At 41.9% G+C, this 26,368-nt stretch overlaps 1 protein-coding gene across 2 annotated transcripts; it reads right to left on the bottom strand.

Moving 5' to 3' along the window:
- Window positions 1-1,598: 1,598 nt before the first annotated feature.
- On the bottom strand, window positions 1,599-26,368 carry LOC142776793 (uncharacterized). Of its 2 annotated transcripts, none has more exons than XM_075881149.1 (10): window positions 26,202-26,368; window positions 22,421-22,500; window positions 19,505-19,675; window positions 13,312-13,401; window positions 12,867-12,944; window positions 12,328-12,411; window positions 11,071-11,198; window positions 6,659-6,709; window positions 3,748-3,879; window positions 1,599-2,501 (listed from the first exon to the last, which is right to left on the bottom strand). In XM_075881149.1, exons 1-10 carry the CDS (start codon window positions 26,341-26,343, stop codon window positions 2,489-2,491), a joined length of 969 nt encoding a protein of 322 aa, XP_075737264.1. In that variant the 5' UTR covers window positions 26,344-26,368; the 3' UTR covers window positions 1,599-2,488. The 2 variants fall into 2 exon arrangements, with proteins under 2 accessions (XP_075737264.1, XP_075737265.1); XM_075881150.1 differs by lacking the exon at window positions 26,202-26,368 and adding an exon at window positions 25,171-26,030.

Raw genomic sequence — 26,368 nt, forward strand, 5'->3', positions numbered from 1 at the left:
ATCCAACTAACAAAACACTAAAGGTAGCAGAGCCCATATTTGTTCACCGATAGATAGAGTTATGTGTCATAACATGGGCTTGTACGAATACTATCAGTATCTCGTAACACGCAACGTCATGTGATCTTTACTTTATTTAGGTTTCAGTATCCGAGATCTGAAGTATTTGAAGTGAATGAATGCATGATTGCTGAGCTTTTCTCACGTCGTTGCTTTTCTTCCTCATCGTCGGCGCACATCCTCATGCGCATCCGTTTCACTGCACGCTGCCTGGCACCCAACAGCGAACGATCTCTGTCACTGTCATCTGTAATGTGTTACGGTAAATGTTCGTTAATTCACATTTCATGAAACTGGAAAAATGTCCCAATAAACTGAATACCAAGTTATTGAAAGTATCATGAAAAAAATAAACGAATGTCTGTAGAATCAATACACTTTCATTTTTGTGATGAATACGTAAATGCTGCGCTCATTTTCCACCAGACCAGCAGAAAATCTGCAAGTTTTGCCATCCCATGCTTTTGTTCACAATGTGACAACAGCACGATATTCACGTGTTTGATTAGCCTCAAACATGCCCAGTACCTTTCCCTTAATAACCTCCACCAGCAATACCACCAAGCGCACATGAAAATAGATATCTTTTTTTTGACAGTAAAAATGATCTGCAACTGATCGTTCGCCCATCGCAATGTAGCAAGAGTTTGGTGGAAGCATGCGGACGCAATTTGGACGCTTCTGCATCGCACATTTGTGATAATAGATGCTCAGTGCACACCGAGGATTGTCCAAACTAAACAGGTTGCAGCCAAATATGACCAAATTAATGGGAGTTCGATGCCGATAAACTGTGCTAATGCCAGTCGGGACCGAATAACGCATTCAAAAAATCTGATTTTCCAAATTAACTAGTGACTTTACAGAGACTTTGCTGTAGTATAGCTGCTTCATACAGCCAAGCCCCTGCAGTGATAACCAATCAGATAGCCCGAGATACGTAAATTTGCAGTTGGCAGTTACTGTGGACTACTGTTTAGTGCATAGCTACGCCTGAAGCATAGCACAATGGATTGTTACTGTATTGAGGCCACTAAAAGTAGAACTGCCTAGTGCGATTTCAGGAGCGACTTACGCGTGAATGGTAAGCCACGTGCGTTATTCTGATACACACCCCACAGAATCCAGACAAAGTGTCTTTCGTGTCTCTTTGTCGTCATCATGTTCTCGCGCTATTACTAATGTCATGTCAATATTAGAGTGCACTGCTCGCGAAATTTAACGATTTTCAAGGATGGCAAAAAACTCGCTATCAAGGGCCTTGAAAATGCATTTTTTTAATTCAAGGGTTTTCAAGGATTTCAAGGACCTGTACGAACCCTGTTGTTTGTTACTCGGCCCGAGAGTTGCGGTGTGTGTGCACAACTGAATGGGAGCCTACATAAGTGAACATGCCAGCCCACTGATTCGTCTTTCTCTCAGTGCCACGACGCATGCGCTCTTCCCCCCCCCCCAACAAAAAAAAGCTAAGAAATTCTTTGGTAGGATCTCTGCACGCCTTTTAATCTCTGAGAATTTCGTTTTGGAAAGCCGGTTGCTTCGGATCACATTGCCAATATCTATCCCCCTTCCCTGCTCTCTGCCATAACGGCAGCAGAGGAAAATGAAGAAGGTGGATTACCACAAGAGGCCACTCCCATACGTGTCGGCTGTGGCAACACTAGCTCCACAATCCTTTTTATCTCGTCTGCCAACCAGTCAGCTGTCCCGTACCACACTGCTACTACCAAATGGTACAAACACTTGAAAACATCCAAATAAAGCCACTGAACATTTGCACTTAGTTTCTACGTGCCTCCCAAGACTTGCCGTATTCAAGTTTTGTGCGGCACATCATGAAGCATCTACACACTAGTGCTAAGGAAATCAGTTCTAGCCTTGAAGACAAGTCCACTTGTCAAAACGTTAACCCCTGTTTACAGTTTTCATCGCAAGCTTCCATTTCCCTTTTCCATTTTTTTTGGACATCTTAATTAGAAATCTACAGCACATAGTACATGAAACCTGGTCACATGCACCGCTTATGGAGGTAATCTGCATCTGCATAGTTTTGACCTTTTCACCATCTTTGTGTTTGTGCGCTAGTTCCATCATGCAATAATCTGAACTCGCCTAGTTTAGTGTGCTTAAACGACTGGTAAGGAAGGCAAGGAGTGAAACAACCAGGTAAAAAAATTGTTTTATTGAAATAGTAACTCCATTGACCAGTGCTCTGCCATCACTTCCGTTCACTCTTTGGTATGAAGGGAGTGAAGAATGCTGCTGCCATGTAGACGCATTCACTTCACTACTTACTTGTAATTGAACACATTTATTCATAATTTATATATTAAAAGCTTATGTACATATGATGGCTGGCATCTGTTTTTGCTTCAAAGAGAAAGCTGCGTTTTTGGCATGCTTTCCACCAGCGTGTCTTCTTTCGCACTCAAAGCAGACTCCTGGAAAAAAAATGAAAAAAATATATATATATATATTTATGTAGGAGAGCAGCCCAGCAGCAAAGAAATTAGAGAAGTCAATGCTACTTTAAGATACTGAACAGTGTTTTTAGCAATACATAAGCTCTACATTAGCTGCAATTTTTCAATTTTTTTTTAGGCAGATTAAGGAGTCAAGGATCACAATTTGGCTTTTAAGAGCCAAAACTACGATATGATTATGAGGGACACCGTAGTGGAGATTTCTGACAATCTATTGTTCTTTAACATGCACAAACATCCTGCAATACACCTGACTAGCATTTCGCCTATATCGAAGTGTGATCACCGCAACCGAGATCGAACCCACGACCTCTCGTTGAGCAGCAGGACACCTGCACCACTACAGCAGATGAGTACTTTAGGAGTACTGATGTTGATGTGTTAAGTGGCACAAGGTGCACTGCCCAGTGCATGTTTGAGCATCGCTCTGTGATGTGCAATGAAGCCTTGTACCTGCCTATGAAGCCCTATGCCGTAGTAACATGGGTACGCCAACCTCACTTACGACAAACTTCAGTTCACTTGTACAGGCCCGATTGCAGTTACCCACCGACCATGGTTGCGCTGAACTGAGGCTGCCCACCTCAGGTAAGGAAGCTAAGAAAATGGTGGTGCCTATGTCGGCAGTCAAACGCAGCATGACTGCAGAGGACGCTGACAAGTCTTTCCAAAAGAGAGTCAACTGGCCTGTTGGCTTTTGAACCCACTGTAGGTTGACTGCGCCCATAAATGCAAGACTAGCCCTTATTTATGTCAAGCATTGTTGAAAACCTTGGTTGGATATGCCCGGGGACTTTATTTAAACGAAATAAGTAAAACAATACATGCGAATAAATATACATTTAAATGAGTGCTTTCACGGCTTAGCACTCCTGCACTGCAGTGAACCCTCTTCAAGAGGGTTACATACTAATAACACCCATTCATTCATATTGAAAACTTCAAAATTTTAAACAATTTCAAATCGAAGTAAATTCGTATACAATATTTTGTTTGAATATTTAAAGCATTCGAATATTCACACAAGCCTCGTCATCACCCATCTGGGAGACTGGAGCTTGAGAGGAGAAAAGCAGGCGACATTCTGGTAGGAATTCGAACTTTTCCCGTGCATATAGTGACGCGAGTCTTGAGAGACACGACGGTGAGCATGCAATGTAAGCATTGCAATTGACAGCTTGAAATGGCCAGACCTGGTACTTACCGAGTGTTGTAGAACAGAACACTCCCCCTTGCACTGGTAGAGGGAGGAGCAGCTCCTCTGCTTTCTTGAGCACCCGCAGCGCCCCTGGCGGCATGTTCCCCGGCACTTGCAGGCAGCCGCCGATGTGGAACGCTACGAAATAGTGGCACAAGCAGTTGAAGGCCAGTCGCGGAAAAATTCAGACTCTGAATATTTGAAAGAAGCTTTCATAACAGCTTAGACACACAGCATAAGCGCAGTAGCATGTACTATACTGCAGTTATACTACAATTTACAAGTTATACTACAATAATACAAGTTATACTACAATTAAACCAGCATACTTATCAGCAAAAACCAATGTTTGAGGAAGAATGATGACTATCTATATCTGTCTTGTGTTAGCCGACAATAACAAATTCCATTGAAAGAAGGATCAAGCCACTTATTTTCACTTCGTTGAGAACATCTGTTACTGTTATGTTTGCTCTTGAGTCCTCCCTCTCATGTCGGTAACGCAGAACTTCGCTTCCTCATTGACCTCAACATGTCACCCCTCCCAACACACACACACCCACAAACATTTGCGCACACACACTTGCACCTCTTTATAAGAAACGCTGATGTAAGAAACACTTGGGGTATACGAGACCGTTGTGACTGCACTGACATGGGGGTTGAACTGAAAGTTAAGAAATGGCACCCTGCTTTTAAGAGAGTCCTTATGTAAGAAACAAAAACTGCTGCCTGGTACATGCAGATGAGAAAATGCACAAGACAACAGTTTTTCTAGGCAAAGGCGGCCGAATACAGAGGAAGAAAGAGGAAAGAAAATGTAAGGAAGAAGTGAAGGTGTGCTCCTTACGGGCAATCGATTCTGCAAATAGGAAATATAAATTTATAGCAAAGTATAAAAGAATTCAAAATGTACACATGCATGCAACTTCACAATGGCGCTACCAAACCAATATAGAATCATTTTATTGCATTGCACCACTCAATAGCACTTAAAAAGGCAGTTGAACCTCTCCTAGCGAAGCGTTGTCCAATGAACAAAGAAAAGAAAAAGTGACTAGCTTTAAGCATACATGCACATTTCACAGCAGCAGGCAGAATTCTGGTTATGAGAGGAGTTATTTTTGTAAATGTAATGCCGCTGGTGGAGCGCTAGTGACTTGTGTACAGAGATTAATGACGAGCGAATTGAACTAACTTTTTTGCCTTTTGAATGATTGTTAATGTGCACCTATGCAATAGGCATTTCAGAGTAGCCAACAATGTCTTGAATCGTTCTTGTTATTCTTAACAACAGAGAATGCTCGGCCAAAGAAACTGCACACTTGATTTATTTGAATGTTATACTTTCTTTTAGAAGCATAATTAACTGCCTATATCATTATGCGTGCAAACTACCACAAGGCATTAGTGGGGAGGGTTCAGATAATTACGTGGAGCGAAACTTTGCAAGCACACATCTGAATCAACAATAAGAGAAACATTTTTAGCATACATAAATACACCGTAAGAACGACAATAACCATGAAATTGTAACTCTTGCGTCAGCATGGCAAAAGTACGCTCTATGTACCCAATTTTGGGAGAAAATGCTGCTCATTTCATTCGCTGCAGCCGATAGTGTGCTGTATTGCAAATCGTCAAAAGCAAACTTCACTCCATTAATTTAATACACAGACCAAACTTGAGCTGAGTAATCATCCCTTGTATCCGAAAGTATTTGCTCCTCGATGTGGAGTTTATAAGTGAAAATAACTGGAGCCTTGCTGCAAGATTTCAATAAAAAATCTGTATTTGTTAAAAAAAAACACCCTGCATATATGCAAAGGAAAAGAGAGAGAGAAATAACACTACCAGTCATATCACAAAGCCAGAAAGTCAGAAAAAAGTGAAGCTACGAAATTCTCTATATTTTGCTTGTCCATTTTTCTGGCAAGTGCTACACATGTTGCCTCTAGAGTCCGTTTCAGACTTAGGGGAAATCTCATCGTGCGTGGCCTTGTGATGCGGCTATGATGCAGCCAGCACGGCAGTCGCACGCCGGTAGCAGCGCGCGCTTGCGCAGACGCTTGAGGGGTATTGTGTAGGACCGCGTCATCAGCTACGGCCAGGCACGCTGGCCGCATTGTGAGGCAGCGGGTGAATTTTATTGTTGTTGCGGGAACTGCGTCGATATTTCTCATCATGTCACGGTACGCCTTATTGCCACCCAAAATCAGCGCAGTCATCACTGCTGCTAGTGACGTGATGGGGTATTAAGTGAAGTTGGAAGCTGCACGCCTGCATTTCGGAGCCTACGAGTCAGTGCTGACTGAAGTGATGAAATGCCATTGAGAAGAAGAACGTTCTAGTTTGTTTTATTGTGTAGAACCTGCTTAGCTGCACAGCAGTCACTGCAGAGGGCTTCGTTTGTCTTTTTTTTTTTATAGCGTGGCTCGGTATGTGCTCACTGTGATATTCCCCGTCGCAGCACACAGCGTTTCACACAAAAAGAAAAAAAATACAAGTGAATGCACTCAGTGTACAGGTATTTCGAAAAAGAAAGCAACGTATGCTTTCAAACTGTCTTTCTAGAACCCCGTTATTGCAAATGAAGGCTGAGAGGTTGGCATTGCACAACATTTAGCACAGAATATCAATCTAGCTGAACGATGAAATCAGCAGACTGTCCGACAATGTGGCCATCGCGCACAGTCATCGCAGAGGATTCAGATCGATAACGCACTGGAGTGTCTGCGCATGCGTGAACTGCTGCCGGCGCGCGGCTGCAACTCTGGTCGCAATGCGATGCCATGTGCTCCGAGATTTCCCCCCAAGTGTGAAACAGATTGTACATGCATGGATGCATGGAGGTGGAGTTTTGATCAAAACTCCCCCTCCAAGGCACAAAAAAAAGAGAGAGAGAACAAGAACGTACCTTAATATTTTTGGGCTTGTCATCTTCGTTGGACTTCCGCTTGCGGTTGGGCTGAAAGGAAGATCAGAAAAGTAATCTGTTAAATTAATCTCGTAGCTTAAATGTGGAATTCAACATATCAAATAAGCGCTACAGCTATGATAGTTTATGTAGGTTAGTTATTATACATATAGTTTGTGAAAGTAGTGGCGCAAAGAATTGAACCTGCAACCTTGGGTTCTGCAGCAACCGCAATAACACAAACACTGTGTACTGCCCTGCTCAATACGAGGTGAAACCAGTGTTCCCGGCAATATGTTTAAGCAGCATACTTTTTTTCAAGGACTGAGCTTTTTGGCTATCTACCGGTGTACAGAAAACAATTAAAGAAGAGAAGGAAAAAATATGCCAAGCCTACATAGCATGAGTGGCAAAGTTTCAAGCTCACCTCCTTGCATCATGCACGGTAATAGTAATACCTCGCATAGTGCTGTGTAATTGCTAATGACCCAAGTAAATATTTTTGTGATGCAAAGCTTTTTACTGGGCACGCAAGAAGTTTTAGTCTAACTAAAATTTCTCATGTGACCTGGTCAAGTACCCTTTTAAGGAGCACCGACATTAAGTTTATTTATGTCAAGCTTTTTGCATCAACGACCCCTTAGTGACAATACGTGACCTAACACGCAAGTGCGGGACGAATAACTCACTTTTATTGAATTCTGCGACTGGTATCTAGCATTATTCAAAATAACCGGCAAGCCCGCCATTTCTTTACGGTAACCTCCAGATCGTGCCACAGCTGACCCCTCCTCCACAAAAAAGAGCGACGTGAGGCTCAGCTGCTCCGAGAACATTTCGTGTAGTAGGTGCACACATTAAGTCATGCCTTGTCACCTGCATTGCCGTCCTCACCGTACAAAGTGTTGACTGGGGCTGAATACTTCTATACCATGCAAACTTTTGGAGCACATATATTCTCTAACTTGGTCACCTTTCTAGAATCAAATTCGTTTTTTAGCAGGTCACAGCATGGAATTAGGAAGTCATTCTTATGTGAAACGCAGTTGCTTTGGTTTACTTATTCGTTACATATCATTCTAGATCGGAGTTCACTGGTCGACTGCATTTTTTCAGACTTTTCGAAGGCTTTTGGCAAGACTTATCATCACCTACTACCATATAAGCTCAGGACCCTTAATATTGAGGGCAGTATTCTTGCTTGGATTGAGTTTTTCTTAATTAATCGCTCACAATTCGTTGTTGCTAACAACTACAGCTCATCCTCTTCTCCCGTTACTTCTGGTGTGCCCCAGGGTTCTGTGTTGGGCCCTTTACTATTCCTTATTCATGTTAACGATTCACCCGATGTTGTAACTTCTTCGATTCACCTTTTCGCCAACGACTGCGTTGTTTACCGAGAAATTTAACCTAACTCTGATGCTAGTTCTTTGCAAAGTGGCATTATTATTGCCAGCTGGTGTAGAACTTGGCACATGGACCTCAACACTAACAAATGTGAAGTTTTACGTATCTCACGAACTGCCGGACCCTCTGCTAACTACATCTTAAATGACGTTGATCTAGAGTCTGTAACTTCGTATAAATACTTGGGGATTCATATAACATCTGACTTGAACTGGAAACGTCATATTAACTATGTTATTAACAATAGCAACCGTATGCTACGGTACCTATGACGCAACTTTAGCCGTGAAACTAACAATGTATAAAACACTAGTTCGTCCAAAACTCGAATATGCATGCTCCATTTGGGACCCTTTTCAACTGAACTTAACTCATTTGCTTGAAATGGTACAGAATAGCGCAGCACACTTCATTCTATCTAACTACCATCGCACTAGCAGTGTTACGTCAATGAAACGCAGCCTTTCGCTACAGTCACTTGAATCACGTCGCAAAGCATCTCGTCTCATACTTTTTCACAAGATATTCAATCATCCACTTTTAAAAGCTCAGTTCATTACTACTCCATCCTGTTACTCAGCTTGTTTAGATCATCAACATAAGGTACACGTCTTTAGCTGCCGCACTAACACAACGACTGGAACCACCTTCCCTCGGACATGGTTTCTATGTCAAATCATGACTTGTTTTCTTCAACAATACAGGAGTACTTAAGTTATGACGCGTAAGACGCGGGAAGTGTACATTGTACATATATATATTATACTCCGTTTGCCCCATGTTTCTGATGATACTTACACATACATTCAGTGTATTGCCTAACATCGAATTTTCATGTCTTGTAATCTTTATTATTTTAATGTTACTATGTTTGCTCTTGTTTATAATTTATTATTTTTTGTACCCCAGTCCCCTCTGTAAAGCTATGTGCGATTGAGGGTAAAATAAAATAAAATAAAGTGGTCATGTTGACGTGCAACATGCGTGCAATGCGCTTTTTCCGCACTTCCAACCAGGCAACGGCATGGCGACGAACCGTTAACAGTGGCAGAGTGACGAGTACACATTGAATCACGCCGAGTTCTTTTTCACAGTTTTTTATACACAATTTTTTTTAAATTCTGTAGTTTCAAGAAATCATCCAAAGCGAGGCGACGAAAATCAGGCATGAAGCGCGAGTGCGTTTGCGCGCTTTGGCGCAAGCGGGCACCATGATATGACCACTTAGATGTAGACTTCATAGCTACTAACGCATCGTCACTCAGGATGGTATGTGTGAAATGTAGAGGTAGCACTAGTATCGATGTTGCAGGGCCCTCCGTTTTCCGATGTATGCAATTAAAATTAGGCCAAGAGGACCTACGCATACCGAAAAATAGAATGAAGGGCACTTCTCAATTCTGATATTTGATGTCAGTGCTCCTTCAAGAAGTAAATGACAAACAAAACAAAAAGCATGTTAACATTGATTTTTTAACAAACACACTAATTTCCCCTTGATGACACTCCACAGTTTTGTATTTTTAAAATGAAATGTATATAAGGAGAAGTTGGCGCCAATGCGTGGCGCCGACTACTCCTCTGCTCTTGCACAATGGTTGTCATCGCATATTAGAAAACAAAAACAAGGCTACCTCAATACAAAACTACCCCGATAAATTTTTTCATGCAATATAGAATGTGAAAAAACAAGTATTTACACAATTGCGTCTCTCAATCATATGGGGGTTTTGGGACGTTAAACCCCTCCAACAGTCTAATCTAGTATTCACAGAATTGAAATACCCACACAAAAGTTCCCTAAATGTTCTCAAATGCAATTGTGTCTTTCAGCAGTAGTCTTAAATGATGCATTTTAACTGCAACAAATAGGTTTCCACAATGATTTATCTGCAAAAATGAGAAACATACCAGTTAACAATAACGCAAGAACATTTTCTTTTCCCATTTAGTGCTTCTGTGATATTTCTAATTTCTACCGAAAGTGAACAACTGTACACCCAGTAGGGCTTTATAAGTTTCATTTTAGCCATTGGTCCAAGACTTTTGCTATTGATGGGGCCCCCTTATCCACAGAATTTAATTTTGTGTAAAAGTTTTTTTAGAGGCCCATCATAATTTTCACAATGTGCTCAATGTCGTCTTCAGCTTCTCTTATTTTGTACAGGAAAGCCTTCACATAGGCCGTGCCAAGCCGAATCCTATGCATGGCTCTTTCTACAGATCGGCTAACCTTCAACGAAATGTTGAATTCTACGCTGTGATCAATGCTACATAACTAAGAGTTCTGTGCAGCATTTCCGAACCAAGTTTCCTGAAGCTCAACTTCAATGGTAGAGGTAGCAGTGATACAGTATTATCCTCCTATTGCACTGCACTGCCAAGCGATCAGATGTGCAAGGGACAAAAAAAGCTTGTGTCTATAATTTGATTTCTACTCATTACTATTTTGTAACTGTAACAAATACCATATTTTAACATTTTTTGGTAATGTGGGGTATCCCGTTACTAGTTATGCGTGTGCTGCCAAATGTGCCGTGTTTATCTCTTTCCTCTCTCCTCTCTATCTTTCATCTCCACCATCCCCCTCCCACATGCAGGGTAGCAAACCGGCTGCCTATAGGCTGGTTAACCTCCTTGTCGTTCTTTTCCTCCCATTTTCCTTCCTTCCTTATTTATTAACCTGGTGGTTTTACACAAGACACTTGTCTCATAGACTCCACATTACCAGCACTATAATCTAATTGCAGCAGTAATGGATAACATACTTCAACATTCTTTGCAATGCGAAGTATCCCATGACTAGTTACGTAGTTTTTTTCATTATAATTAGCCCAGGGGTTTTACACAAAACACATTAGTTTCATTGACTCCACATTATCAGATCTTTCCTCTAGTCACAGTGGCACACACCTGTCAGCCTGCCAGGCATTGAAAAACATGAGTATCATCTCATGTATCTATCAGTGCCACTACCTAAATGCAACTTGAAAAGGTATCATTACCTGGCGTCGTTCACTGCTGAGAACCCAGTCGGGGTCATTTCCTGGTCATTTTCTCCGTCGCTGTCAAAGTCGATGGTTGTGTCTAAGTCGGCGAAAGTGAAAGAGCTCATCTTGTTTCCAGTGTTTGACTGCAACAGACACAAAAACCGTGCGAGATGACACAGCTCCAAAGCATGGTATCGGTCGTATGTCAAGGCGTGGTGTCACAAATTGTGCTTGCTGGTGTCGCCAGTCACTAAGACCATAGAGTTTTCTAAATATACACTAGAGAGAACTCTGGCGCTAGCGTCTATGGGAGCTGAAATGCACGGTGTTTCAGCGAGAATGAGAATTGTGGGTAGTACACGGATTTGTCTAACCTTCGTACTTCTGGCTAAGTGTGTGTTCATGCGGCTTGAAGCTGTTTTCTCACAAAATAAAAATCAGCAAATGTTCAGAGGTTGCGCTTCACCATCTTATTCTTTTAGGTTTACCATTTCAAATCGGGTCACAAAGCTCAAAAGGGCTAGTTCTTTTCTTCGAAGCAAAACTGAAACACAGCCCGCAAGTGCGAAGTCTAGGCAAATCCGTGTACTACCCATCATTTACATGGTTGCTTAACGATCGCAGCATCAGAGTCTCTTTTAGCTAATTTTGGAAAACTCTATGACTAAGACTATTGCAAAAAGTCATCTAGAATGATAATACTGCTGTTGCCAATATTCATCACATGCCAACATAAGCATGTAACGAATGTAGTAACATTATTGTAGCTAAGAGAGCAGCTAAAGCACTTTGCAAAGATTAAACAATTCATCTGGTGAGCTTGTTTGCAAAGAAACCAAAGAGCTGCAATAGCTTTGAACAAATGTGGTCAGTGAAATATTGCTCTCTAACCGAATGCGTCAACACCAATCTTTTAGCGTTCTAGCTTAATTGCTGGCATTCACATAAGATGCCAATTGCAAGTGATTCATATGGTGATTCTAATGAGATTAGAGAATATTCTTACACTACAACATCAACACCACAAAGTTTCAATGTGCAAAGGTGCGTCTTGCCTTCAGAGTTAACATCTGTCCCCAGTGTGAATGTAAGCTTAATAAATATATTACTGAATTCGAAATTTCCAACAGCTTTTGCAGATCTTGTAAAGCTACAATAAAACAGTTTCAGTTTATGAGCATTAAGTGAAACCTGTCTTAAGATTAATTAGCGATATATATAAGTGGGGTGTACAAATGTGTACAATATGAGAGAATTGCAAACGATTCATACCGTCTCTGGCTTCTTCTTAGGCTTTTTAACAGGAGAAACGTCTTCAAAGAACGCCACACGACCTCCTTTGACGCTCGCAAGCTCCTGCAAGTGTGCAGCAGCAAACAACATTTTCAAAATGCAAACCTAAGCAAGGGCAATGTTGCCAGCATCTTTTGATTGCTATGGCACTTCCAGCCAGATGGCTGTGATTGACAGTCAACCATGTCTACTTGAACCTTGTAATAGAGAAGGAGCTTCAACTCTGCTTGTCTCGGCAAGACAGCCTTGAATACAAGTGTTACAGCAGTGAAATAGCTTTTTTCTGAAGCTCAGCATTGTCTTAAATTACCATGTAAACATTTGGACAAAAATTATGAAATTTTCAGGCATACAAAAGCACATTTTCTCTACATTAAGGTGTTATTTTCATTTTGTATGTTGACATAAAACCTTGACCAAATTGAGTTAAAATAATTGTTACACTATTGGTATCAGTACGACACTTGCATAATATAGTTAGAGCATACACTTATGGTACGAAGAAAGTGAGACCCTACCATTTCCAAAGCTTCCACTTCCTTAGACTTTTTCTTGAGCTGATCGTGTATATACTGCAGCCGGGATAGTTCCTGGACCTATGTCAATCGTGCCGGAAAAGAAACTGTACTATTACTATCTATACAATCTTGCAGAGGTTGTTTCAGCACTATACAGTACTGATCACAACGAATTTCAAAGCTAAAAGAGCAATTTGGTGAAATTTTTTTCCAATAAAAGCCTCAGACACATAATAAACAAGATGGCTACAAGAGTAACAAAATTGCATGTACATATGCGATACCCTTCGATGCAAGTAATATTTACTTGCAGTATTTGCCTCTATAATGTACCCAATGTCGTAATGCAATATAGGTCAGTTCATGGATTCCTCACTTTTCTCGCTCATACATTCCTCAGTTTTTTCACGTATGGGAGAGCACATTAAGGGGGCTGAAGAAGTACCTGGCCTTCCAGTTTCTCGACAATGGAAGTATCCAGGTCTGGGTTCGACTGAAGCGTTGCGTTGGCGCTGTGCTTAAGAAAGACGAGTTTCTGGATAATAAAAGGGGAAAAAAGTATCAGAGTATAAGCACAACAACACTCAGTATGCTTACCCTTAAACACTCAGACCTTAAAATACCTAAACCAGATATCTAACCCAGATCGGTTATAAGAAAGTAAATGAAAATTAGTCTTGCAATAGTTGCAGTGTTAGGAATAAACCTTTACAACAAAATTTCGCATATAACAAGCTTATTTTGTGCTAGCTGTAACTGTTATAACAAGGTTTTAGTGCGAACAGTTTGCAGGTTAGCACGCCATATGCTTACCTCAGCAAATCAAATTTCTGAAATGGTGTTGCTGCAGTAAATCAGAATTTCCGAAACGGCGTTGTTACTCAAATGGTACAACTGAGCGAAGTTTGTTAACTTTGATGCCCTAGTCCTGGCAATGCATAAGTGGGCGATTCCACGTAAGATCAAACCAAGCATGGCCGGTCTACCTCTCGAATTTCTTTGAAAATTTTATATATTGTTGCCTGATGAGTGGAAAGAAGAGGTAAGGTCTTTTTTTAACCCAGCTACGTTGGCCCTTCTGGATATCATAGGAGTATAGAAGCCTCCCACAAACTTAACTGCAATTGTCTTTGCCCGAAAAACTTTTGTTCGAAGCACAGTAAATCAATCATGATGAAGAGGTGGAATGCCACGCTTGCCTGCCTTGCTGTTATTCCCGAATTCGGCGACGAATTAAACAAACTATATTTAAGATACATGTACCTCAAATTTGTTTAGCTAAATCCAGACGTATTTTCACTTAAGCACAATATTTTTTTTTATTCTCTGCGTAGTGTAGATGTTTTTATAACAAATCCTAAACTCGACCTAGAAAACGTTTTTTTGTCTACCTTGCAGGTCTTTATTTCAAGAACGGCCTACAACAGAGGTGTAAATTTCGGATTACTTTCCCAGTATGCTTGTTTATAAAACTGCCAAAGCTTATGTTCATAACACTTTTCAATAAAAAGATACAGTCACGTTAGCTTCAAGACAGAAGCATGCAATAGAAAACTTCTGACGACGATTACAAAAAACCCATTTTTGACATATCTTAAACTTTCGCCACTACCCTTCACATCATTCTCTTGCACATCAGCTTTCGCAATCAGTAAAAGTACGTTGTATAGTGTGGTTTCACTAGCAGTTATGACCTGTCAATGCCCTTGAGTAACGATAGACAATTGTAGATCAAACTTCCGGCCCGCTAAGTATTGAATGCAGATTTATACTTCAGTTATTTAAAATGCAAGCAGCACTGGAATAGTTGATGGCTGCACTAAGGACGCCAATTTTGAAATAATTTGGTCAGGTATTCGGTCATGAGTACTGAATTAACGAGCAAGTGAAAGTGCACAGTCTGGTGTGTTCAAACGTGTCTGTATCTACAACGATTAACTCAACCGGGAGACCACTGGCTTTTGTTTCGCCTTGGAGAAATCTGCCCAGAATAATCAGCCAACTCATTTCTTTCATCTGTAAAACAAACGTAGCAATTGATTTACATGTATGCTTTTATGGTTGTAAATGTGTTTCTTTCTACTGCTGTAGGAATCGCACGGTTTAGTTGGGCAATGCTTGCCTTTAGCAGTGTCCCCCTTGGACAACTTCACTATTGTTTGGAATAAACTCAGTACGAAAGACTAAATTTTAATTGCATTAACTCTGCCATGTAAATAAACGTGTTTTGGAGCACAAATTGTTTTGTATATTTGGCATTAAGGCTCACTACTCACGTGAATGCAAGTCGCTGCTTGTTTCTGGCATAGCACCGACACGTCAATAAAGTCTGTTAGCTGTCGGGATGCGGGTATTGAAATGGCGACAAATCGCAAAAAAAGTGAATTTTCGTAAAAGTGTAGTATCCCGGCATGCAAACATTTATTTATCTTCCGGCGAAATCTGAACTCTGTATTCAATGTCAAAATATTTTTTTAAAAAGCAGCGTTTTGCATGCCTAGGTGGAAGCCAAATGACGGAAAATTGGCTAATTATGTTCGAAGTTCGTGCACTCGGAACTTCTGAACACAGCGACTGGGCGCCGCCATCTTGGTGTTGTTTTGAAGCTGCTTTCTTTGGTCAACTTTTACCTATCTTCAAAATGCCGCTGGTGCAGCGAGAGCGACGATACCATTATTTTTTCCGAAGGTCACTTGCGAGCACGTGATTGGTCAAAGCGCAAGCTCATCCCACGCGCTGACCTTCTATTGGTACCCCGCGTTTGTCTTGACTTTTTTTTTTTTCCCGGTCTCGCGTTGTGATCGCCCACTCGCTCTGTTCGGGTTTTCGGCTGCACCGCAACGTTCTTCAGGTTCGCATTTTCACTACTGTGTTTGAACTACTGCGATTATTGAGCTGCTCAAATGTCTGAGGACATTGATCTGAAGAAAACTATACAAAGTGTATTCGGCAAGAAATGACGGTGACCATGGAATGTCGTAAAAAATTTGGCGAGGCATGTTCTGCAATAGCCGCTGGACGGATTGAACACGCATCTGCATCCAGCGTGGACCCCTCCAATGCCAGCACAGAACTCATCATAAATGTGGAATTGCCTGTTGACGCATCAAATACAGCGCCCCGGCCCACTACATCTAGCACGTGTGCCTCGTTCAGCCATGCCTGAAGTGCTGCCGCGGAATGCATCGGGGTTCGTCGGTTGGCACTGTGTACGAAAACGCATCTTGGCACGTGTAGTGTGTATATTTTGTCGGTACAAGCCTCGAGTGTTATCAGAAAAAGTGTCCATAACATTTTCTTATCGGCTGAAGAAAATAGCCAGCGTGCACCAAGTGCGGCCGACGTGAAAAAGCACTTGGCGTCGTCGGAAACTGAACGAAAGTTTGAACTCCTCGGCGTTGACACGAAACGGGTGAACTTCAGTGATAATGGAACACAATTCTCTATGGTACATTTGAGCGTGTTTAATTACCTTCTCAAACTTATGATTTGTGCCGACGGCGGCGACAGTGTCCAAGAAGCAAAGAAAAGAGGACTTTAGTGTGAAAGTCATGAAGGCATGTTCAGCGTGCGGCATGCGCGATGAACGATTTACTTCGCTGAGAGTGACTGGAGATTCATCAATAACGTCATTTATAGTATATGCAACAAAGTCCATGTAGTCAGGAATGCCACGAAAAACAAGCTCGTCAAAGACTAACACTGCTTACAGTTCTGGTCAGCTGTTAAGTGTTGATTCAAGCCCTTGTCATTGCGTGAATTCAAATAATGTTAGTTTTTTTTCTTTTTTTATTTTTGTGACCCTGACCTAGGTGCGAATAGCGGCAGCATAGACCCCGTAAACATGTCATTTTCATGCACAGTGTACAAATACAAGCCGAAATACAACGGTGAAGTGTTTGGTAGCAGCTCTCTCGCACTATTTACAAGGACTATGCGTGCTAATACAGCAAATGTTTCATGGTTCCCGTGACATTGTTGTAAAATATATGATATTATCTTGTTCCTGAAGGGCAAAGCTACACAATGATGCCTTTTATACAATTATGCCGCAATACCACATCAATTTATAAAAAACTTAAACTTCAAATGCATTTTACTCAGTTTTACGATTTTAGACGTAACACGTAGCCTTACGGGGCATTTTGACACGTTTTTATTCACTCCCAAAAAGAAGTTTGATACCAATCATTTTCTTTTATATGTTGTTTACCAAATTGTAATTCATGATGATTGTAAACAATACGAGGCAGAAATTTTTCAGTCACATTTGTATTCATTTATTTTACATTTGAAGTTTGTTGCGAACAACATAATTAGCACCACCGGATATACCAGCTTTGTGGCAATCTGGATATAGACTATTTTTGTGTTTGACATGGTGAAATTGCCAAAAAGCCTCGTAAGAAATATGTTCATTGTGTATTATAAACATTTAGTACAGTCAAATCTCATCAATTTGAACACACTTAATTCAAACTACTAGTTAATTCGAACTCATGATGAGGTTCCATCAAAGCGATGTGTATTTCAATGGGCGAAAATGCCCGGTAATTCAAACGCGCAAGCACTTGCGACGATTAATTCGAACATACCGCGCTTTGAAAATGCTATCAGCACCCTGCCTAATCCTGCGGCGGCAGCTGCGACACCTCAACCTTGCGTGCAAAGGAAATAAAAAGGAAAGAATAGGCTGCGGTAGAATGTTTGCTCTCTCTCAAATGCCACCTGCGATGCGCCTGAGTCAAGCTTCTCCCTTTTCCGTCCCTGCCACATAAAGACCCTTCTCCTTCCAACGCCGTGCGCAGAGAAAAAAAAAAGAACAGAAAGCTGCCGCTGGGTTGAATGAATGTGTGGTTGAAGGAAAAGAAAAAGACACTATCTTCTGCAGTCCTTGCCCCTTGCGGGAGCATGGCTCTGCGCCCTGAGGGAGGTGGGGGGGTCTCACGCGCTGGTGCCCCGCTTCCCCCCTTCCCGTCCTTGCCACGTAACCCTTCTCCTTTCAATGATGTATGCGAGGAGAGCAAAAAAAAAAAAAAGCTGCCGTGTAGTGTTGGCTTTCTCTCAAATGTCGAACTCCTTCTTTCCGCGTGGGAACGCTCCTTCTTTCTCGTCATGTGCTGGCCATGCTGTGGCTGCTATGCAGTCATTGTTGTCCTCTTTAGAAAGTGTCGGCGCTGGACATTTCCGCGCAACTTTTCTTGCCAGGAGAATGCTGAAGCCGAAGAAATGCTTTGCAAGCTGCGTGCGAAATTGATTGACTCGCTGCAAGGCAAACGTGTGCAGACGCGCATCCCCGATTACTTCAATTAATATCGGTTGTTCTGCGATTTGTGAATAAATGTAAGTCTTCTGAAACTTCCCCCTCATGTGTTAGCTCAATGCACATGCCCCACTGCACCGAGAGCCCTCTGTTTATTAAGCTTTTGTTAATTTGAACTTTCTTTATTTCAAACACATTTTCGGGCCCCTTCGAGTTCGAGTTAGCGAGATTTGACTGTATTAGTGTTTCAGGATGCGAAATTTCGGACATAATTTGACATGGTTCCTGGTTAGCAGGCCGGCATGTTAAAAAAGAAAGCTCGATGTCGACGCCATCTGTGATCTAAGCACCTAGGCCCACGTAGGTGCATCAGTGCACATACATACACAGTTTCTGAAGCTACAGCTCATCCCTGAAGGTTTATTCTGACGAACTGGTGATGCGGCGTCTGGGGATTCTGAGCGCATGCATGGTTGTCACATCTACGACAGCACAGGCAGCATCTGTTTGTATTTGCATGGCTGCGTATGTTCCCATCAAGCATAACAGGGTGAAAATCTGTTCATAACGACCATACTTCATTACTTGCATGTTAATGAACCTTGGCCTGAACTAAAGAAAAATTTACATCACTTCAATATTCATACAATCAGAGGTTTTACTGAATGAGAAATTTTTGTGCTCTTCAGATTGAATATCCCGGTTCGACTGTATACTTTTATTTCTGTTGTTTCTCCTGCCATATCCAGCCAAAATAATTACATATGCCTCACTGTACGTAGAAAAAAACAAAACACAGAAAAAAAGATTGCAGAGGATACTTATTTATTTATTTATTTATTTATTTATTTATTTATTTATTTATTTAAATACCTTAATAGCCCGGAGGGCATTACATAAGGGGGGATACATACAAGAGGTTACTATAGCATCAGTAAAACAACATGTCAGGGAGTAATACTAGTAATCAAACAGACCGATAGCCCAAGCAACATTACTAATAACACAATAAGCAAAAAAACACAGTAAGCAGCCCACCATAACAGGAAACATATTTCAAGAAATAGCAATAAACATTCTCTGAGCATGCGTTACACATTAAATGTCAATGGTGGTTACAAATTATTGTCAACTTCTAAGTAAGTTTGTACTGCAGACTGGAAAAGGGAGGGTTCTGTAATAGCGACGATGTTTGAGGGCAGCGCGTTCCACTCGTTAATGGATAACAGCAGAGGTGAAAATTGGTATTTCTTAGTGCGTGAATATATTGTATTGACCTTATGTGCATGACCAACGCGATCAGAAACGTAGGGAGCTGGGTGAATGAATGATCGGAAAAATGACGAGTCACTATGATATAAACTATGCCACTAACCTCTTCTTGGTGCTCTTTGAGCAGGTTGGTCAGCTTCATGTCATAGTCCTCACGAGCCTGCTGAAACTCTGCCTGTAGTTGCCGAATCTTCTTCTGGCCCTCTGCTGTTGCTCGTTCTTGTTCCCTCAGCTTGGCAGCAGTGGTGTAGGTGGTCATGTTCTCTGCCACAAGCTGCAGGAAGTAGAGATGCGTCACTCTGCAGATATGGCTGAACCTCAGTTACAATGAGTACTGATATCAATTATCCATAGAAGAAAATTAGGCACCTACACTGCTACACAAAATACGGACTACTATTGCACTTTAGTCCTCCCTGATGGGGAATTTCAAAGTCAACGTACACTGCTAGACAAAATACAGACTACTATTGTGCTTTAGTTTTCCCTGATGGTGAATTTTGTAGTCAAACTCCTACAGTGCCGGTGGTACAAGCCAGCCAAGTGAAGGTAAATAGAAGAATACTCCAGGGTGCAGTACAAATGCACTAAATATGAACTTTGGATGGTTGCGCATCTATTCAGATCCAATGCTTTTTTTTATCAATCAAGAGGACGGGGAGGAGGACTACAGGGTTGCGAGTCTCACTAGGGTTCCTGCTGCCAAACAAACTTCAGACAGCACTCACCTTTATAATACATCACACTGAAACACTAGGCATAGAACTACTGAAACAAAAAGTGAATAGAGGCAATATGCACATACACAATGTTTCAGAGGCAGTTTCTCAGAACAAAACCGCTAATGCAAGAGCCATTGCACTATCATATGTAATTAAATATTCGATTTGCTAAAAGTTCAACCCTCAAAAAGGTAGCATAAAAATTGACATAAGTATTCATAAAATTCAAAACCACATAAATATTTGAAAAAGTTACGTAAACTTTGGGAAGCTAATGTGAGAAAGACAACACACAGTTGACTGCTTCCACTATTTTATAAATAGTGCGGGAAAACTTTGGAAGCTTATGCAATGACAAAATGTAGACCAGCATTCAATAAAGGCAAAAACAGCAGCAAAGAGAAGAGGTATTGATTGCAACGTGTGTATTGGGTTTGAAGCATGGAATAATGAGCAAGTTTTTTTTTTGTACGATTCAGACCACTTGACCACACACACACGCACACACACACAGGATTGATTGATTATTATGTGGGGTTTTGATTTGATATGTGGGGTTTAACATCCTAAAAGCACCATATGATTATGAAGGACGCCGTAGTTGAAAGCTCCAGAAATTTCGACCACCTGGGGTTCTTTAACGTGCACCCAAATCTGAGCACACAGGCCTACAGCATTTTCACCTCCGTCAAAAAAGCAACTGCTGCAGCCGGGATTCGATCCCGTGACCTGCGAGTCGGCAGTCGAGTACCTTAGCCACTAGACCAAAGTGACCCCCCCCCCACACACACACACAAAAACCAACAATGTATGCCGAATGTTCTCCACTCTTCATTTTACCAATGAAACATCAATGAGCATGCATATGTGTGCTGCCCTGACACAAAGTAAATGAACAAAAAATGTAAATATAAAGCAGATATTCTCCAACAATGAAAATTTTACCCAATCTTGAACACTACAGGTCACACGAAAATTTATTGGCAAGCACGTGGGCCCTGTACTTTCCTCATATAAATATGAAAAAATATAAACATATATAAATATAGAGGGTGTCCCACATAATTTGAGCTAAGAATTTCTTAGTGGAAGGCACTTAGGAGACGAATTGAACCAAATGCATACTACTCACACCAGCCTGTAGGTACTCTGGCTATTTTTTATTTCTCTCCATACTGATTTATTAGCAATTCTTAATCGCCTATTTTTGAAGTATAGGCTGGACACACAAAATATGAGCACCGAGATGTAAATCACTTTCAGAAAACACCTACTAAATTGTTTCCTGTACGATACGTCTCGCGCTGTTATTTTTGATACCACACGATTATGAGAGACGCCGTAGTGGAGGGCTCCGGAAATTTTGACCACCTGGGGTTCTTTAACGTGCCCCCGAATCTGAGCACACGGGCCTACAACATTTCCGCCTCCATCGGAAATGCAGCCGCCGCAGCCGGGATTCGATCCCGCTACCTGTGGGGCAGCAGCCGAGTACCTTAGTCACTAGACCACCGTGGCGGGGCGCGCTGTTATTTTTTCCACATTGTAAAGAAAGCCCGCGAAATGTGAAAAGAAGCTGTGTGACGACCACGAGCGCACTGCTACAGACTTTCTTTACAACGCGAAAAAAAGAACAGCGCTAAACATATCGTACAAGAAACAATTTAGTCGGTGGTTTCTGAAAGTGCTCTACATCTTAGTGTTGATATTTTGGGTTTCCAGCCCATAATTAAAAATGGGTAATTAAAAATAAAATAATTATTATGGAGAAAAATAAAAAAAGCCTGAGTACCTACAGGCTAGTGCGGGTAATGCACGTTCGGTTCAATTCGCCACTGAAGTGCAATTTTCAAATGCTTGGCTCAAGTTATGCGGGACACCCTGCATATAAATATATAAATGAGAGAATAGTCTATCTTCAATAAAAGCACACACCATGCTGAAGTTCAAGATAACTGATGTGGTAAAGGCTAGCAGGTATACATAGTTACTAAATGCCAATTATAAATTCTAATGAACTCTTCTACCAAATCCAAGCTGGAAACATATTCTGGTCTCTTTTTCAAGGATGCATACATTTTTTATCAACAGATTTTTGGAGGCCGTTCTACAATGTGAAGCAGGACGGCCAAGAAGATAAACTGAAACGAGTGCAGGAATAGGTATTTCCTTTCATCACTGTGATAGTGCAACATATTAAAAGTAAAGATTACCTGCTTTTTTTTTGTAAAAAAAAAAGAGCGACAGTGCTTTTAGTTCACTGCACAATAATTTGACGCAACCAAAGGCAGGCTCACCATCTCGAAGAGACTTCTTACGATGGCCCGGCTCTCAGTGATGTCCGTCACATTTGAGGCGAAGTTCTTGAAGTGTCGGTCTGTGGAGAAAAGAATTGTATTTGATTCACTGATTTCTTCGCATGGACTGGTGTTCCGAAGATACTTAGGGGCTACGTGAGCTGCAATACCATAGGATCTCCAAATAATTTTTACAACCGTCGTGATAAGAGTCTTAGCTGAAGGTGGAGCACACTGCGCACTTGCCCAGTGTGTCCTTCTAGCATGGGTATGCAATATTCTCCGATGTCAAGTAAAAACGATGTTAATGGGTCAGCTGGCATGTGCATTATGGCTATTGAACATTGAATCAACTGCCAAGGGCCAATTTACGACCAAACCGAGGAAGTTATTGCACATAAGTAACCGCAGACACTGGACTGTATTCCTGATAGAAATCAAATGCACAAAGTTAGTAAATTAAGCGAACTGGAGTGGCCAAGACAATGTGTGATGTTACAGAAGTCTGGTCACAAAACTTTTCCTTACGCAACAGCCTTAGACTAAGGTGGAAGCCATTTCAGTCAATGTATTAATCTTACCCTCCGAAAGCTTTCTGCTGCTCACCTTTTGAACTACACTCAAACCTCATTATAACAAAGCTGTATTTTGCACAAAAATACATTTGTTATATCCGAAAATTCGGTAGATAGATTGATATGTAGAGTTTAAAGTTTCAAACCACCATACCCATGTAACCATGAATATCCTCTGGCTGTCCATTATAAATACAAATATCCGGTCGTATAGATATCCAACACAGATAGCCAATGGACATACTGTGAAAAAGCCATGTCTTGTGTGGCTGTTTTTTTTAACGTCCGAATTGGATGTCTGACCGAACATTAAGTTTGGAACGTTGACTGGCTGTCCATATAAGACATGCCAAGGATATGTGCATTTGCTTATCAACTGTTGTAAAATTAGAATGTAGTGAAATATATTTGATCTGCATAATCCCAGATGAGAACATTTAAATTTTGGCACACACACGCATTTGATCCCAGGATTCCAAATAATTTTGCTTCTCGAGGCAAAACAACCTGATTGATCCAACAAGCGTTTCGTATGTCATAAGAAACCATGTATTTAGTGTTACTATTATGGCATGTGAACTGACAAAAATGCGGATCGAGTACGTCATAGCAGTCGTCATGTAGGCAAACTTTCATGTGCCAGCCTCGACACTTTTCAACAAGCGGTGCACCACAGTTGCTCAAACTCTTCAAACGTACACGTCATGCTAGCTGAGCCCCTCAGGATGTATTGGAAGGAAATGCGCGCCATTGTGCCTATTGTCCTGAAACCTGCTTGACCAGCAGGTTGTTCGTGTTGCATGACACATATGAACGCTGAGCCCACTTCGAGGCTCCGAGCGTCAGAAGGCAATTTTTTTTTCAAGTGCGCTCATGTGGACATCAACAGCAACATGTAAAGTTATGAAGGATTGCTTTTCTACAAGACACACCAAAACGCAGCACGAGTCCACCATTGTTTTCGACAGAAATTACCGTGGCAAGCAGCAGCAACCCTGATCACTCGCAAGGCACAGATAAGGCCATGTGTTACATCTTTGTCTCATATCGGACATTTATATGTTCTTATCACACGTTAACTTTGTCAATTTGTATAAGCCCTGCTAATACGTGGCATGTTTTTAGTTATTCATTTGCTCGCATATTGCTTGCTATTTACCAATTTAAGACGAGCACGTGGTCAGTGCCTGTGCATATTCTTTAGAAGCGTGTGCTACACCCATTAGTTTTTTCCTGTGCTTGTCTGTATGGACATATTGTGGTTACTAGAATAACATTGCTATAAAGACGTGCGAGTAAGGTTTGTTGCTAATAATTTAATAAACCCATAAAGAAGCAATTGCTGCCGCAAGCACTTGCGACGGTTAATTCGAACATACCGCTCTCTGAAAATGCTCTCAGCCCTTCCCCCCCCACCCAATTTTGCAGCCGCACCTGTGACACCTGAACGCTGTGCGCAAAGGAAATGAAAAGGAAAGAAAAGGCCACTGTGGAATGATTGCTCTCTCTCAAATGCCGATTTGCGACGTGCCTGTGTTTCGCTTCTCCCTTTTCCGTCCCTGCCACGTAAAGACCCTTCTCCTTCCCACACCGCGTGCGAGGAGAGAGAGAGAACAAAAGAGAGCTGTCACTGGGTTGAATGAATGTGTGGTTGAAGCAAAGGAAAAAGGCACTATTTTCTGCAGCCCTTGCTCCTTGCGGGACCATGGCTCTGCACCTTGAGGGGGGAAGGGGGGGGGGTCTCTCACGCGACGATGCCACGCTTCCTACTTTCTCGTCCCTGCCACGTAACCCATCTCCTTTTACAACACTCGCAAAAGAACATAAAAAAAACTGCCATGGAATGTTTGTTCTCTCTCAAATGCTGATCTGCTTCTCTCCGCGTGGACACGCTCCTCCTTTCTTGTCTCGTGCTGGCCCAACACCCTCTAGAAAGGCAAGGCCTTAGCTTTCTTCTAGTGACGTCAGGCGATAGGGCGGACTGGTAAAAGTACGGAGCACTGTTCAAGAGAGGTTGTCGCATAGAATTACCAAGCGGGCGCTTTTTTTTTTCTTGCAAGAACGAGCATGCACGTAGTTTAAAATAAATTTCACTCGAAGCAAATTATAGGAGCGAAAAATTATTTACACAAACTAGTTTCGTTTTGTGTTTGCGCTTTATCAGAAGCTGTTCACCTATTTGTTCTGGAGAGTTGTGGCTTTCCGTTTTTTTGCCTTGTCAGCAGCGTCAAGAAGTTTGTCGTTGAGCTTTCCACAAACGTTCTTCAGTAAAATGTTAGTGCTGCACCGCAGGATGTGTTTCAGCACTGATTCGCTTGTGTGACCGTTCTCACAGGTGTCCAAGTCAGATGGCTCTTCGTTGGCCAGCAAATGCAGCCTTTGTTTTTCCACTCATCCAGCCATTTCAAAAGCAAGAGCAAAAAGTCGAGCTTTACGTTTTGCCTTTCAATATTCGACGGGTAAAGGGCTTTTCTCGACAGCCCATAGCCATATTTCAACAGCTGGTCACACTCTTTGCTGTGCAGATCCCTGATTGTCGAAAATGACGCAGTTTGCATGCGCTCTGATTGTGCGGCGTCTGTTTGCATCTCAGGGAAGTAGAAGCATACTTGGTCATTCTTCTGGTTGATCCAGTTGTTTCGTATGCATTTTAGTATGTGTACCGGGTCTATAACGAAGAACAGCGGCCTCGCAGTGTCCGACGGGTGTTGATACACAATTCTGTTGGAGGGGTCGATTCGAAGTGAGACATCGCTTTCCTGTTCACGGAGTTGTTGTCACTCACGACACACACAACGCGGTACCCAATCTTTTCCAGCCCGCAAATCACATTTTTCAGCATCTTGTGCAGGAACTCTGCGTCTAGTCGGTGCACGGGCACGATGTGCGCAACTTTGAATTCTCGGGAACTTTGAATTCTCGGGAAGCTCGGGAACTTGGATGGTACAGCGTCCGGGCGGAGGCGAACATGGGATAATGGCACTGTAATTGTGCGGCAAGTAGTTACATCGGTATGCGAGGCTTCTCGGATGATGTCCTCCTCTCTGAAGTGAAGGTCGCATACCTACCAAGGAAATTTACATACAATGAGCAAACCAATGAGTATTTGACAAAGTGCGGCTTGTGAACCACTTATTCGAGCATATGCAAATATTGAATTTACATTTGCAATGAAACAACAATGCTCTACCAGAAAGAAAGCTTACCCTGGAATTCTCGGTCACGGAGAGGTCTTCCCGTGGCACAGCGCGTATCCACGCGTTCCTCAGAGTTTGATCCCTTGGGAACTTGAAAACGTGCACTTTCGTGTCCACGGTGTAGTTGCCACGGCATCGCGGCACACAGCATTTGCACGGCATCTCACCGTCGCACC

The sequence above is a fragment of the Rhipicephalus microplus genome, chromosome X (assembly GCF_043290135.1).
Source record: "Rhipicephalus microplus isolate Deutch F79 chromosome X, USDA_Rmic, whole genome shotgun sequence".
NCBI classification, from domain to species: domain Eukaryota; kingdom Metazoa; phylum Arthropoda; class Arachnida; order Ixodida; family Ixodidae; genus Rhipicephalus; species Rhipicephalus microplus.